The sequence below is a fragment of the Bubalus bubalis genome, chromosome 18 (genome assembly GCF_019923935.1).
Source record: "Bubalus bubalis isolate 160015118507 breed Murrah chromosome 18, NDDB_SH_1, whole genome shotgun sequence".
In the NCBI taxonomy this organism is placed as follows: domain Eukaryota; kingdom Metazoa; phylum Chordata; class Mammalia; order Artiodactyla; family Bovidae; genus Bubalus; species Bubalus bubalis.
In genome coordinates this window covers 56956040-56971816 of record NC_059174.1, presented here as the reverse complement: position 1 = coordinate 56971816, position 15777 = coordinate 56956040, and the positions used below count along the sequence as shown (strand labels likewise).

Genomic DNA, 15777 nt, shown 5'->3' with positions numbered 1-15777 from the left:
GCTGATGTTGTTATCCCAACATAAGATGGAGAAGGTTTTTTGCTGTTGTCGTTGGTTCATTTGTTTTGTTTTAGCCGTGCTGTGCAGCTTGCAGGGATCTTATTTCCCAACCAGGGATTGAACCCTAGTCCTGGGCAGTGATAGTCCTAACCACTGGACCACCAAGGAATTCCCTGGGTGAGTTTTTGATGCCAAAGGCATTAAGAAAGAGCACTTCATAAAGAGCAAAGGTTTAATTCACTCTTCCTTCAAATATAAAATTCTAAACATGTATGCATCTACAAATGGAGCCTCAAAATCCATAAAACAAATATTCACAGAATTACAATTCCTCTTCACAGGGAGCTCCAAATGCTGGGACACTTACTGGGTCTCCACTGGACGGTGCTTCAAGGGTGTTTGACACTGAGGGAGGGTGCACAGTTGACCTCCTCGCCCCCCACCTCCCATGTACTTAGGTCCCACCCTGGCTGGACCGATCTTCACAAACACCTACAAGCTGTGACTCAGGGGGTCTGGCCAGAAGGGACTCTTTGTCGCTTTGCAGAAAATGATCCCCGAGGGGAAGGGCATTGACAGGGAGGCGGGAGGTGGGGCTCTGGCCCAGCATGGGATGTGAATCTGTGCAAGTCTCTCACCTTCCTTGGCCCAGTGTCCCCAGGAGTGGATGTGAGGTGGTGGGTGGGTGGTGGATCCCTCAGGGCTCTTTCCCCTGCCAGCATTCTCTGGTGTGAAGTTCCTCCTCCAACAGAGGTTTCTTCTGACCTCACCCTCGTCTTCCTGCTGGTGCCTCCTCTAGATCTCGCAACTTCCACTTCCATTTCCTGCGAAATGAACCTGAAGAAAGAGGCTTGCCCTGAGGGAATCTGCCACTGCCAACTACAGACATGCTGCTGCTGCCGCTGCTGGTGGCCCTGCTCTGGCGGAGGGAGGGAGCTGAGGGCCAGATGGGGCCTGGGGAGAATTACAAGCTGCAGGTGCCGGAGCTGGTGACGGTGGAGGAGGGCCTGTGTGTCCACGTGCCCTGCTCCTTCTCCTACCCCTGGGATGTCTGGGCCATTTTTACCTCAACTCTGGGCTACTGGTTTCGGGAAGGGGCTGCAACATCCAAGGATGCTCCTGTGGCCACAAACAACCCAGACAGAGAAGTGCAGGAGGAGACCCAGGGACGATTCCATCTCCTTGGGGATACCCGGGCCTACAACTGCTCCTTGGAGATCAGAGACGCCAGGAGGAGGGACAATGGTTCATACTTTTTTCGGATGGAACGAGGAAGTGTGAAAAACAATTATATGTCTAACCAGCTCTCCTTGCATGTGACAGGTAAGGCGGGCTGTGGGGGGAGGTCCAGGAGAGGTCACAGGGAGGGTTCCAGGGCAGGGCTGGGATGGGAGCCCCTCCTGGGAGGGCGTCTGGGGTAAAGTGGCAGCCCAGAGGGTGAGGCTGGACCGAAGCCTGAGGCTTCTCTGGGGGCCACACCCCAAACCCTCCTCCTGATCCCCTGTCTCCCCCGTCCTCTCACCAGCCCTCACCCACACACCTGCCATCCTCATTGCGGGGACCCTGGTGTCCGGCCGCCCCGGGAACCTGACCTGCTCTGTGCCCTGGGCCTGTAAGCAGGGCACGCCCCCCATCTTCTCCTGGAAGGGGGCCACCGTCTCTTCCCAGGTTGTCACAACAGCCCTCTCATCGGTGCTCACCCTGACTCCACGGCCCCAGGACCACGGCACCCAGCTCACCTGTCAGGTGACCTTGCCTGGAGCTGAAGTGACCACAGCGAGGGTCGTCCGCCTCAACGTGTCCTGTGAGAGCTGGGCCAGGACGCCCGGGTCCCTGACGGGGTCGGAGGGCGGAGGGGAAGGGGGCACCAGGGCCTCAGACACCGGGTTCCAGAATCCAGGCTGGGAGGGGGTCAAGAGGACGCCCGCCCCCACCCCCACCCTTTCCCCGTTTCTGCAGCTCCTGGGGACACTGGGCGCAGGTCCACCAAGGTCTCGCCAGTGACGTGGATCCACCATGTCTCTCTGTCCCAGACCCTCCGCAGAGCTTGACTGTGACTGTCTTCCAAGGAAACAGCACAGGTAGGAAGGAGGTCCCCTCCTGGGTTGTCGGGAGCGAGGCTGCTTCCGGCTCAGGGCTGGGCTGGTCTCTGCTGGTCCCTGCCTCACTCTGGACCCACCCCAGTGACCAGAGCCCCCTAGTGGGTGAACCCAGTGGTCCCTGCCCATCCTCTGCCCCCATGGCCGCTGTGCCCAGCTGTCCCCACCTCCCCTCACTCCCCTGGGACTTGTCCACTTCCTCCTCCGCTCCCCAAGAGCAGGGCGACATCCACAGGGCAGAGCCCACCCCTCAAGGCGCCTCATCACCCACAACCTGACTCCTCCAGCTCTGCTGTTTATTTCCTCCCAATAGTTTTACATTTAAAAACATTTTTTATTTAAACAGTTTTACATTTTAAATTTTATCTTTGGCTGCACTGGGTCTTCGTTGCCGCACAGGCTTTTCTCTAGTTGTGGCAAGCAGGGGCTACTCTCTGCTTTCGCTGTAGGGGTTCTCACTGCGGTGGCTTCTCTTGTTGCAGAGACGGATTCTAGGTGTGCAGGCTGCAGTAGGTGCGGTGCGTGGGCTCAGTAGTTGTGGCTCCTGGGCTCTAGAGCACAGGCTCAGTAGTTGTAGCACACGGGCTTAGTTGCCCTGCAGCATGTGGGATCCTCCCAGACCAGGTATCAAACTCATGTTTCCTGCATTGGCAGGTGGATTCTTTACTGCTGGACCACCAGGGAAGTCCTCTCCCAATAGTTTGTAATTTACATCTATTTTGACGGGTTATGTATTATTGTTCTGTCACTCAGTCATGTCCAACTCTTTGCAACCCTAAGAACTGCAGCACGCCAGGCTTCCCTGTCCTTCACTATCTCCTGGAGTTTTTGCAGACTCATGTCTATTGAGTCAGTGATGCCATCCAACCATCTCATCCTCTGTCGCCCCCTTCTCCTCCTGCCTTCAGTCATTCCCAGGTCTTTTCCATTGAGTCGGCTCTTCGCATCAGGTGGCAAAAGTATCGGAGCTTCAGCTTCAGCATCAGTCCTTCCAATGAATACTCAGTGTTAGTTTCCTTTAGGATTGACTGGTTTGATCTCCTTGCAGTCTAAAGGACTCTCAAGAGTCTTCTCCAGCACCACAGTTCGAAAGCATCAATTCTTAGTGCTCAGCCTTCTTTATGGTCCAACTCTCACATCTGTACATGACTCGTGGAGACACCATAGCTTTGACTATATGGACCTTTGTCAGCAAAGTGATGTCTCTGCTTTTTAATATGCTGTCTAGGCTTGTCGTATGTATTTCACAGAATCAAAAATTCAAAATGTTCAGCAGAGTCTGTCTTCAGATGCCCAGTCCCCTCGTGGGAAGTTACCTGTGTCCATGAGCTGCTCTGAGCCTTGGTTTGCTTGCCTAAAGCATCTTAGGCATCCTTTGATAGCAGTAGTTCAGACATCCCTATTCTTCTTCAGGACTGTGGAATGCTCCAGTGCATAGATGAATTCTGAGTTCTTGTGCATCTATCAGTGGGAAATTGTGGTGTTCCTTTTATTCTACTAACCGAAACACTGCACGAGTTATCTTGTAACTATTGTACTATTCTTTTATATTCTTTCCATTATGCTTTATCATGGGATATTGAATATAGTGGGCTTCTCTGGTGGCTCAGATGGTAGAGTCCACCTGCAATGTGGAAGGCCTGGGTTCGATCCCTGGGTTGGGAAGATGCCCTGGAGGAGGGAATGCCAACCCACTCCAGTATTCTTGCCTAGAGAATCTCCACGGACAGAGGAACCTGGCCAGCTACAGTCCATGGGGTCGCAAAGAGTCAGACACAACTGAGCGACTGAGCACACATACACAGTGATTGTCACAGTGCTTAGACGGATGGGCTACCCACTCCAGTGTTCTTGGGCTTCCCTGGTGGCTCAGATGGTAAGGAATCTGCCTGCAATGTGGGAGACCTGGGATCAATCCCTGGATTGGGAAGACCCCTGGAGGAGAGTATGGCAACCCACTCCAGTATTCTTGCCTGGAGAATCCCATGGACAGAGGAACCTGGTTGGCTAATCCATAGAGTCGCAAAGAGTTGGACACGACTGAAGTGACTTAGCATGTATGCATACCCGCAGCTACATTTATCAATCACATTTGCTTCTCCCACTTTGAGTTTAAAAAAAACAAATGCCACTATTCGTCCTGTGGCCTCATTTCTGAAGGCCCCCCCACACCCACCCCAACCCCTTCCCTCCAGCCTTGCAAGTCTATGTGCTTTTCCCCGATATGCACAGGCCTTGATCATCTTTGCAAGCTCTGTTCCTCCTTCCCTTAATGCCCTTCCAACCCTTCATCATCATCTTGCCGTCCCTGCCTTCCTTTTTACACTTGACTGCAGATGTTGCCTTCTCCAGGACGCCCTCCTGGGCCTGACAGTAGCATTCACATTGCCATACCCAGGGGCTCTTGCCACCCAGAGTCACTGCCACCGTAAGTAATATGTGGTGTTGTGAGCCCGTTCCTGGGCCCGAGTTCCTCACCAGACTGTTTCTAAGAGTGAGCCTCCTTGTGTAGTTCCTATCTCTAAGTCATGTCTTAAGTCTTTTGTGACCCCATGGACTTTAGCCCACTAGGCTCCACTGTCCATGGGATTCTCCAGGAAAGAATACTTGAGTGGGTTGCCGTTTCCTCCTCCAGGGGATCTTCCCAACCCAGGAATTGAACCCGCATCTCCTGCACTGGCAGGCAGGTTCTTTACCACTGAGCCACCAGGGAAGCCTGAGCCTCCTTGGAGACAGCTTGTTAAATCAGTAAATTGGTGTCAAGTGAAACCATGAATAAGGGACAAGAGTTTTCAGGGTCAGTGTGGGTTCTAAATGAAGGGCATGTGGAATTAATGGCAGGCCTGACAGCACTTAGGGGTGTCCTGTGTAGGCCAAGAGCCTCCCTGTTTACTTCCTAGGGACTGGATCCACAAGGCAGAGCCCATCGGCGCCGACTGAGCACACAGCAGTGCTGAGGGACCACGCTCACTCTGTCTCTCTGGGTCCCTCTCACAGAGTCTGTGATTCTCCCAGTCAGGGTCTGTGGGCCGCTCCCTCTCAGCCGGCTTCCAAGTATATCTTCCTCTTCCTCCCAGTCTCTGGGTCTCTCTGACTCTCCGTCTCCTTTTCTCTAGCATCCAAAGCCCAGGAGAACGGATCCTCTCTTTCAGTCTCGGAGGGCCAGTCCCTGCGCCTGGTCTGCGTCGTTGACAGCAACCCCCCCGCCAGGATCAGCTGGGCCCGGGGGAGCCTGACCCTCAGCGCCTCGCCGCCCAGCCGCCCGGAGGTGCTGGAGCTGCCGCGGGTGCTCACGGGAGACGAAGGGGAGTTCACCTGCCGCGCTCAGCACGCCCTGGGCTCCCAGCACATCTCCCTGAGGGTCTCGCTGCAGAGTGGGTGTCCGGGGGCTGCCCGCGGAGGCCCACCCCCCCGCCCACAGGCAAACGAGTGCCCCCAACGACAACTGCTGGGTGGGCAGGTGGCGGGGTAGGGGGGCGCGGGCACGTGGGGTCCTCCATCCGGTGAGTGAGGGGAGCCTGGAAGGCCAGGGACCGCAGTCCACCTGGGAGCGGGAGGATGAAGCTGAGGACCAGCGGGTGACGCGGCCTCGTCCACTCTCCCGCAGGGCGGTCGGCGCGCCTGGCAGAGACGGTCCTGGTAGCCATCTGGGAAGCGGCTGTCAAGACCCTGCTCCTCCTCCTCTGTCTCCTGGGCCTCCTGTGAGTACTGCCCCGGGAGAGGACGCTGAGGGGAGGGCAGGAGGCTGAAGGGAAGGAGGGTGGGCAGGCGCACCTGAGGATTCCGCTTGGGGACCGGCTTCACACCCCGCCACCCCCAGCCCACTGTCAGGGATGGAGGTCCCTGCTGTGCTCCAGGAGGTCTGTGGGGCCGACCGCCCTGTCCCACCCCTCCTGCCCCTGAACTACGGCTGGGGGGCGGGGGGTGAGTCCGCATCCCGGTTGAATCCCAATCTGAAAAGACTGCAAGAGCCTGGTCTGTCCTGCAGAGTGAGGTGCTGCACAAGGACTTCAGCCAGACCAGCAGGGGGCGTGTCAGAGGCAAAGGAAACCCCCCCTTTAACCCCTCAGGTGAGTGATGGGGCATCTCACCACCAACATCCCAGTGCACACCTCCCCTGGGATGGCTCCTGGGATTGCTACACTCGGGGCGGCCAAAACTCAGCTGCCATTTTCCTCCTCAAACCCGTTGCTCTACTGGGTTTATTGTCCCGTTGATGACAGCCCCCATCTGAAGGCCAGAAGGGGATGGGGCGCAAGGTGGGTGAGGGGGGCGGGGTGAGAGGGCAAGGCGGGCCAGGGTGCTAGGCGAAATTGCCCGCCTTTAATCCCCGCCCCCTTCTACGGATCCAGCAAATCACTAAAGGCTCCCCGACCTTCCCCCTAAGCACAGCTCATCTTGAAGCCGGTCTCCTCCCGGTCCTGACCCTGGTCCTTCCAGCAGCCTCATCTCTTCCCTGAGTCACTGAACCCATGCATCTCTTGCTTCCTCTCGCTGGGAAACACGGTCCTCGGGTCAGAGGACTCACCAGAGACGGTTCCCGTCCACTGCCCGCACAGTCGGAGCAGCTCTGTTTCCTCCCCACACAGGGGATGGAGGGGCCCACACCACAGGCTGGATTCGAAGTCCTGGAGGGCTCTCCCCTGCTGACTCTCCACCCAGAGTTTCTGTTTGGGATGATGAAAGCATTCTGGAAATAGACAGTGGTGATGGTTTCACTAACATGGTGATGTACTTACTGCCACTCAGGTGTAACATGTGGTTATTTAGTTGCTGAGTCATGTCCATTTTCTTCAACGCCATGGATTGTAGCCCGCCAGGCTCCTCAGCCCATGGGTTTTCCCCAGGCAAGAATACTGCAGTGGGTTGCCATGTCCTTCTCCAGGGGATCTTCCCCACCCAGAAATTGAACCTGAGTTTCCTGCTTGGCAGGCAGATTCTTTACCATTGAGCTACCTGGGAAGCCCTAAAGTGTACCATATACAATGTTAAAAATGATATTTATTTTATGAGTATTTTACTGAAATAAAGCAAAAGGAATGAGGAACACCTCTGTCTTCATGGTGCTGTCATTATGTGGACAAGAATTTTTTAAAATATATTATGAATAAAATTAGAGCGCATCTGCTAATCACACATGTTTGGAGGAAAATCACACAAGGAAAGGTGCAGGATCTGAATGGCTATTTAGCTCAGAATCAGCCAGAGAGGATCCAGGGCAGCAAAAAAGAGAAGTGAGAAGACTGCTGGGTACTCCAGGCAGAAGGTGATGCTGCGATGGACCAAGGAGGCCGTGTAGACAGGGAGGGTATATTTGGATCTGTTGTGAAAGTCACGCTAATTTCTTTTTTATTTTACCATGCTTATTTATTTATTTGCCCAGCCAAATCTTAGTTGCAGCATGTGGGATCTTCAGTGACAGCATGTGACTCTTAGTTACAGCCTGTGGGATCTAGTTCCCTGACTGGGGTATTGAACCCAGGCCTCCTGCCTAGGGAGCAGGGAGTCTTAGCCACTGGACCACCAGGGAAGTACCTGAAATTTTTTAGTGGAGGTAAATTTTTTAGTGGTGGTAAGTGAGGGAAAAAGAGGAGTGAAGATGATGTTGAAATGTTTCTCCTGAACAACTGGGCAGGTGGAATTGTGTTACGTGGAGGGCTTCAGGGGCTTTCCTGGTAGCTCAGTTGGTAAAAAATCCACCTGCAATGCAGAAGACCCTGGCTCGATTCCTGGGTCGGGAAGATCCGCTGGAGAAGGGATAGGCTACCCATTCCAGTATTCTTGGACTTCCCTTGTGGCTCAGCTGGTAAAGAATCCGCCTGCAATGCGGGAGACGAGACCTGGGTTCGATCCCTGGGTTGGGAAGATCCCCTGGAGAAGGGGAAGGCTACCCACTCCAGTATTCTGGCCTGGAGAATTCCATGGACTGTATAAGACTTCAGAGAGTAGGGATTCAAAATGCAATGTTTTTTTCTGAGAAGCCCCTTGATATGCACCTGTGATGCCAGGGAGCGAGCTGGACAGGAATGTCTGGAGATCAGGAGAGGGCTCCAAGACAGAGACCTTCAAATGTGTAGTTAGGATAAGATGATCACAGATGAGATAAAAGGAAAAGGGGGTGTGGGTTGGTGGAATGATAAGGGAACAGTACTTCCTCAAAAATTAAAAATGGAATGAACATCTGATTCATTAATTTCACTTCTGATATCCATCAAAGAGAACTGGGATCAGGGGCTCTCAGAGACATTTGCACACAGGTCTCAGAGATACTGGCATGTTCACAATAGCCAAGTGATGTAAGTGACCCAAGTGCCCATCAACAGTTGAACAGACAGACAAAATCATGGAATGTTACTCAGCCTGAAAAGTGAAGGAATTTCTGATACATGCTAGCACATGGATGAACTAAAGAAATTACGTAAGTTGGATAACCATATATGACTCTGCTTACACGAGGTACCTAATGTAGTCAAATTCCTAGAGATAGAAAATAAAACTGTGGTCGCCAGGAGACGTGAGGAAAAAGGAATCCGGATTTGGTATTTAGAGTTTCGACGTTTTCATCTTCAAACCAGTTATCTGTCTTTATCGCTGGATTAAAAAATAAAACCATCAGTTCAATTCAATTGCTCAGTCGTTTGAGCTCTTTGCAATCCCATGGACTGCAGCACACCAGGCTTCCCTGTCCATCATCAAGTCCCGGAGCTTGCTCAGACTCATGGCCGTTGAGTCGGTGATGCCATCCAACCACCTCGTCCTCTGTTGTTCCCTTCTCCTCCTGCCCTCAATTTTCCCCAGCATCAGGGTCTCTTCCTGTGAGTCAGTTCTTTGCATCAGGTGGGCAAAGTATTGCAGCTTCAGCTTCAGCATCAGTCCTTCCAATGAATATTCAGGACTGATTTCCTTTACGATGGACTGGATTGATCTCTTTGAAGTCCAAGGGACTCTCTACACCTCAACACATTTTCTCTAACCCCACAGTTCAAAAGCATGAATTCTTTGGTGCTCAGATTTCTTTATGGTCCAACTCTCACATTCATACATGACTACTAGAAAAACCATAGCTTTGACTAGATGGACCTCTGTCAGCAAAGTAATGTCTCTGCTATTTAATATGCTGTCTAGGTTGGCCATAGCTTTTCTTCCAAGGGTCAAGTGTCTTTTAATTTCATGGCTGCAGTCACCATCTGAATTAATTTTGGAGCCCAAGAAAATAAAGTCTCTCACTGTTTCCATTGTTTCCCCATCTATTTGCTGAGAAGTGATGGGACCAGATGCCATGATCTCAGTTTTTTGAATGTTGAGTTTTAAGTCAGCTTTTTCACTCTCCTCTTTCACTTTCATCAACAATCTCTTTAGTTCCTCTTCGATTTCTGCCATAAGGGTAGTGTCATCTGCACATCTGAGGTTATTGATATTTTTCCCAGCAATCTTGATTCCAGCTCGTGCTTCATCCAGCCTGGCATTTCGTTCGAATGATGTACTCTGCATAGAAGGTAAATAAGCAGGGTGACAATATACAACCTTGATGTACTCCTTTCCCAATTCGGAACCAGTCCCTTTTTCCATTTCAGGTCCTAACTGTTGCTTGTTGACCTACATGCAGATTTCTCAGGAGGCAGGTACTTATTAAAAAAAAAAACTTCTCCAAATGCTGCTGGGACACACAGCAATATCACCTGTGACACGCCTCAGAGCAGTGCTGTGTGTCGGGGGAGGAAGTGAGGGCCCCGGGCAGGGGGCATCTCTCCGGCTGGGACCAGGTGAGTCGTATCCCTTCTGGTCTCCAGGTCACCACCCAGAGACGCTCACTGCTGGGGGGATGCGTGAATGGGTGGCTGGCTGCTGCCTTCACTCCACCCAGGAGCCCCTTCTTGTCTTCTGCTCCAGACACTCCCACAGACCATAAAGAGCCCTGCATCTCGCAGGAATGACCACCCAAGGGTCTCCGTGAGGCTGTGACTGTCCAGGTCAAGAGTGGAGTTGAGCAGTGCCCTGGTGTAGACAGCAGAGCTCGGATGGGAGAACCTTAGGAGGCCGCCTGAGTCCCAGCCCTCGGTGTCCTCAGAGGTCCGAGCTCTGGTGCTGGAGGGACGAGCCCCAGATAGGGGTCAGGACAGGGGTCCCCTGCTTGTCTGCTCCTCTCTGGGCAGGTCTCTGGGGTCTCTGGGCCCAGGGGTGCCTGTCTGCTGTGTGTGGAGGGGGAGGAGCTCCGGCTCTGAAGTTTCTCTTCTGTGAACAGTTTCTTGCTCCTCCCCAGCTTCCCTCGGGTCTCCCTGCAGCCCTACCTCCCTCTCCCTTCCCTTCTCTTTTCATACACAGGAGGCCCAGACACCCTCCAGTTCAGACATGCTGCCGCCGCTGCTGCCGCTGCTGTGGGCGGATGAGTGGAAGGCAGGGCGGGGGTCGCGGGTCGGGGGCTGGGCTGATCCTCGGTTCCCCGCAGGGTCCCTGGCTTATAATTCGAGATACTGGCTGGACGTGCAGCCTTCCGTGTCGGTGCAGGAGGGCTTGTGTATCCGCGTGCCCTGCTCCGTCTACTATCCCAGGGAAGGCTGAAAAGACTCCGACGCAGCTCATGGCTACTGGTTCCGAGAAGGGGTGGATACCGATGGAGATCCGGCGGCAGTGGCCACAAACAACCCAGCGCATGCAGTGCTCAGCGAGACCCAGGGCCGATTCCTCCTCCTTGGAGACCCCCGGACCAAAGACTGCTCCCTGGACATCAGAGAGGCCCAGAGGAGGGACACAGTAGTATACTTCTTTAGGTTGGAGAGAGGGCCTACTGTGAAATATAATTATAAATGGCATCCACTCTCCGTCCATGTGATGGGTAAGGATGGGGCCAAGTGGAGGGCATACATACAGGGGTCCTGAGGGTCCCCAGGGCAAGGTGGGAGGGGAACCCTGTCTTCTCATCCTGGGAGGGACCCAGAGGTACAGGATGCTGGGGAACAGACTGCTCTGAGGGGTACACGGGGGTTCCCCCCTCCAGTCCTGGGTCCGTGTCTCCGCCTCTCCAGCTCTGACAGATACACCTGACATCCACGTCCAGGGGACCCTAGCATCTGGCCGCCCCACCAACTTCACCTGTGCGGTGCCATGGGCCTGTGAGATGGGGACACCACCCATCTTCTCCTGGACCGGGGTCGCCCTCACCTCCCTGCACCCCAAGAGTCCCCACTCCTCAGTGCTCACCCTCACACCACAGCCCCAGGACCATGGCACCAACCTCGCCTGTCGAGTGACCTTTCCAGGAACTGGCCTGAGCACACGGAAGACCATCAGGCTCAATGTGTCCTGTGAGTAGGGGCCCAAGAGCCCGGGTCCTGGAGGATGCGGGGGAAGGAGGTGAAGGTTCCTGGGTGGGATACTCGGGGACTCTTCTTGGAGACAAGCTGGGGTGAAGACGGAGACTTCTGCCTCACCCCTTACTCCTGACCCCCCATCACAGTACAGCAGGATTTTTATTCCTTTCTCTTCCAGATGCCGTGCAGAACCTGGATATTCGGGTCTTCTGGGAAAACAGCACAGGTGTGAGATCCCTGGGCAGCATGGAGGTCAGATGGGGGGATGCTGTGAAGACTAAACAGAATCAGGCCCCTCATCACTCATCCCCTCTCGGCTCCTGCGTCTCCCCTCCCCTGTCCTCCTCTCTGTCCCCTGGCAGGACTCTCTCTGGGCCACTGTGGACTCCTAGGTGACTATTCACTGTCATCTCCCCTTGTTCCCTCTCTTCCCACCCCTCCTCACTGCTCACTTTCCCATGCCATCCTTTCCCTGATTCTCTGTCAGTTTCCTGACTGTGCCATCCCCATCTCCCAGGAGTCTGAGTTCCCAAGCTGGGTACCAGGCTCCTGGTCTTCCCTCGTGTCTCAGATGGTAAAGAATCCACCTGCAATGCAGGAGACCCAGGTTCGATCCCTGGGTGGAAAGATCCCCTGGAGGTTGAAATGATAAGCCACTCCAGTCTCTGCTTGGAGACTTCCATGGACAGAGGAACCCGGCGAGCTACAGTCCATGGGGTCGCAGAGGCGGACATGACTGGATGACTAACACTAACAGTAGTTTCCTGCACTTTTCTGCAGAATGCAAGCTTAAACTGATCCACCCTGGGGTTTCCAGTCCTACCTTTGCCCTGAAGACCCTCACAAATCTCTGTCCTCAATGTCCTCCACTTCCCCTTATAGGCACCCTCCAAATGGAGTAACGGAGTCTACATCATGGAAGTCCCTTTAGACTCTATGTCTCACGCAGTCCTCCCCAGGACTTTGCAAACTTGACTTCCTGAAAATGCTTAGTGTCCTCCCTCTGCCACCCCCATGATGGCAGCCCCAGCTCTGGCCTCCATTCTCTGTCACCTTGACATGGTCCAACCTCCCCTCTGCCCTGTCTCTCTCTAGTCTTGCCTTGTCCAGCCTGCAATAACTCAGGCACTACTGGGAGGTCCACATGCCCGGAAAAGACCCTCCTGCCCTGCGTGGCTCCCTGGGTCCTGATCACTTGTATGCAAGGCTCCAGGTTGTCAGACCCAGGCGTGTCAGCACCCAGCACACAGTCACACATAAAGGCTCACCTCCTGGGATGTTCTCTCCCAGGTTTAGCTGTAGCTGACTCTCCTCAAACACTGATCCCCTGTCCTGGGATCATAGAATTGCCTCTCCTTCCCCAGCCCCTGACTTCGGGGGCCTTCACCCCTACTTGTCCTTGCCTGAGATGAAATCTCAGAGCCACTGTCCTATATCTGGGATGACAGAGAGGGGAGAAGGGCCTCTCACCCCTACCCTTCCTGCTCTCTCTGTGTCCGCAGTCCCTGAGATCCTGGGCAATGCCACCTCCCTGCGAGTCAGGGAGGGCCAGTCCCTGCGCCTGGTCTGCGTCGTTGACAGCAACCCCCCCGCCAGGATCAGCTGGGCCCGGGGGAGCCTGACCCTCAGCGCCTCGCCGCCCAGCCGCCCGGAGGTGCTGGAGCTGCCGCGGGTGCTCACGGGAGACGAAGGGGAGTTCACCTGCCACGCTCAGCACGCCCTGGGCTCCCAGCACATCTCCCTGAGGGTCTCGCTGCAGAGTGGGTGTCCGGGGGCTGCCCGCGGAGGCCCACCCCCGCCCACAGGCAAACGAGTGCCCCTGACGACAACTGCTGGGAGGGCAGGTGGCGGGGTGGGGGGACGCGGGCACGTGGGGTCCTCCATCCGGTGAGTGAGGGGAGCCTGGAAGACCAGGGACCACAGTCCACCTGGGAGCGGGAAGATGAGGCTGAGGACCAGCGGGTGACGCGGCCTCGTCCACTCTCCCGCAGGGCGGTCGGCGCGCCTGGCAGAGGCGGTCCTGGTAGCCATCTGGGAAGCGGCTGTCAAGACCCTGCTCCTCCTCCTCTGTCTCCTGGGCCTCCTGTGAGTACTGCCCCGGGAGGGGAGGCTGAGGGGAGGGGAGAGGCTGAGGGGAAGGAGGGTGGGCAGGGGCACCTGAGGATTCCGCTTGGAGACCGGCTTCACACCCCGCCACCCCCAGCCCACTGTCAGGGATGGAGGTCCCTGCTGTGGGGCCAACCACCCTGTCCCACCCATCCTGTCCCTGAACCACGGCTGGGGGCGGGGGGTGAGTCCGCATCGCCCCTTTGAATCCCAATCGGAAAAGACTGCAAGAGCCTGGTCTGTCCTGCAGAGTGAGGTGCTGCACAAGGACTTCAGCCAGGCCAGCAGGGGGCGTGTCAGAAGCAAAGGAAACCTCCCCCCCCCCCCCCTTTAACCCCTCAGGCGAGTGATGGGGCATCTCACCACCAAAATCCCAGTGCACACCTCCCCTGGGATGGCTCCTGGGATTGCTACACTCGGGGCGGCCAAAACTCAGCTGCCATTTTCCTCCTCAAACCCGTTGCTCTACTGGGTTTATTGTCCCGTTGATGACAGCCCCCATCTGAAGGCCAGAAGGGGATGGGGCGCAAGGTGGGTGAGGGGGGCGGGGTGAGAGGGCAAGGCGGGCCAGGGTGCTAGGTGAAATTGCCCGCCTTTAATCCCCGCCCCCTTCTACGGATCCAGCAAATCACTAAAGGCTCCCCGACCTTCCCCCTAAGCACAGCTCATCTTGAAGCCGGTCTCCTCCCGGTCCTGACCCTGGTCCTTCCAGCAGCTTCATCTCTTCCCTGAGTCACTGAACCCATGCATCTCCTGCTTCCTCTCGCTGGGAAACACAGCCCTCGGGTCAGAGGAGTCACCAGAGACGGTTCCGGTCCACTGCCTGCACAGTCGGAGCAGCTCTGTTTCCTCCCCACACAGGGGATGGAGAGGCCCACACCACAGGCTGGATTCGAAGTCCTGGAGGGCTCTCCCCTGCTGACTCTCCACCCAGAGTTTCTGTCTGGGATGATGAAAGCATTCTAGAAATAATGGTGATGGTTTCACTAACATGGTGATGTACTTACTGCCACTCAGGTGTAACATGTGGTTTAGTTGCTGAGTCATGCCCATTTTCTTCAAGGCCATGGACTGTAGCCTGCCAGGCTCCTCTGTCCATGGGATTCTCCAGGCAAGAATACTGCAGTGGGTTGCCATGCCCTCCTCCAGGGGATCTTCCTGACCCAGAGATCTAACCCAAGTCTCCTGCTTGGCAGGCAGATTCTTTACCACTGAGCCACCTGGGATTCCCCAAAGTGTCCCCTATGCAGTCTTAAAAATAATTTTTATTCTATGAATATTTTACTGAAATAAAGGGAATGAGGAACACTTCTGTCATCATGCTGCTGTCATTATGTGGACCTGAATTTTTTAAAATATATTAAAAATAAAATTAGACCACATCAGCTCCTGACATGTTTGGAGGAAAATCACACAAGGAAAGGAGCAGAATCCCAATGGCTGTTACAACAGAATCAGCCCTAAAGTGTTAGCCTGTCAGTCGTGTCCAGCTCTTTGTGACCCCATGGACTGTAGCCTGCCATGCTCCTCTGTCCATAAGGAATCACCAGGCAACAATACTGGAGCGGGGTGCCGCTCCCTTCTGCAGGGGATCTTCCCCACCCAGGGAGTGAACCCAGGTCTCCTGCATTGCAGGTGGATTCTTTACTTTCTGAACCACCAGGAGACCCCAGAAAGATCCAGGGCAGCAAGAAAGAGTTGTGGCGAGAGTGCTGGGCACCCCAGGCAGGAAGTGATGCTGCGATGGCCCAGGGAGGTCATGTAGACAGGGAACGTATATTTGGATCTATTGTGAAGGTCAACCTAGTGGAATTTCTTTTCTTTTTAAAAATCTTTACTTATTTATTTGCCTGGCCAGGTCTTAGTTGAAGCATGTGGGATCTTCAGGGATGGCATGTGACTCTTAGTTGTAGCCCATGGGATCTAGCTCCCTGACTCGGGTAGTGAACCTAGGCACCTAGTCTAGGGAGCAGGGAGTTTAGCCACTGGACCACCAGGGAAGTACCTGAAATTTTTTAGTGGAGGTGGTAAGTGAGGGAAAAAGAGGAGCTAAGATGATGTTGGAACAAAGATGTTGTTCAAATGTTTCTTCTGAACAACTGGGCAGATGGAGTTGTGTCACGTGGAGGGCTTCAGAGAGTAGGACTTTGAAATGCCATGTTTTTCCTGCGAAGCCCTTAGATATGCAACTGTGATGCCAGGGAGAGAGCTGGACAGGAATGTCTGGAGATCAGGAGAGGGATCCAAGATAAACACCTTCAAAC

The 15777-nt window shown here is 54.6% G+C and overlaps 2 protein-coding genes across 6 annotated transcripts; both read left to right on the top strand.

Moving 5' to 3' along the window:
- The first annotated feature begins 676 nt into the window (after positions 1–676).
- On the top strand, positions 677–14791 carry LOC102408234 (sialic acid-binding Ig-like lectin 13). Of its 5 annotated transcripts, XM_044931445.1 has the most exons (8): positions 677–1323; positions 1526–1804; positions 2034–2081; positions 5216–5277; positions 12972–13167; positions 13399–13492; positions 13764–13855; positions 14173–14791. In XM_044931445.1, exons 1-8 carry the CDS (start codon positions 888–890, stop codon positions 14208–14210), a joined length of 1245 nt encoding a protein of 414 aa, XP_044787380.1. In that variant the 5' UTR covers positions 677–887; the 3' UTR covers positions 14211–14791. The 5 variants fall into 5 exon arrangements, with proteins under 5 accessions (XP_044787380.1, XP_044787382.1, XP_044787381.1 ...); XM_044931447.1 differs by lacking the exons at positions 12972–13167; positions 13399–13492; positions 13764–13855 and adding exons at positions 5707–5800; positions 6088–6169 and having other exon boundaries at positions 5216–5473; positions 14173–14788; XM_044931446.1 differs by lacking the exons at positions 12972–13167; positions 13399–13492; positions 13764–13855 and adding exons at positions 5707–5800; positions 6088–6169 and having other exon boundaries at positions 5216–5473; positions 14178–14785.
- LOC112580415 (sialic acid-binding Ig-like lectin 12) lies at positions 9530–12055 on the top strand. The gene is given in 3 exon segments (XM_045163279.1): positions 9530–10932; positions 11123–11401; positions 11586–12055. Coding segments are annotated over 3 exon segments (981 nt in total). The 5' UTR covers positions 9530–10448; the 3' UTR covers positions 11804–12055.
- Positions 14792–15777: the final 986 nt, after the last annotated feature.

Coding starts and splice junctions, on each gene's coding strand:
- LOC102408234 (XM_044931445.1), top strand. CDS start 888: ATGCTGCTGCTGCCGCTGCTGGTGGCCCTGCTCTGGCGGAGGGAGGGA. Junction 5,278..12,971: donor AGGGCCAGTCCCTGCGCCTG/GTCTGCGTCGTT, acceptor TCCCTGCGCCTG/GTCTGCGTCGTTGACAGCAA. Junction 13,493..13,763: donor CTCTGTCTCCTGGGCCTCCT/GTGAGTACTGCC, acceptor TCTGTCCTGCAG/AGTGAGGTGCTGCACAAGGA.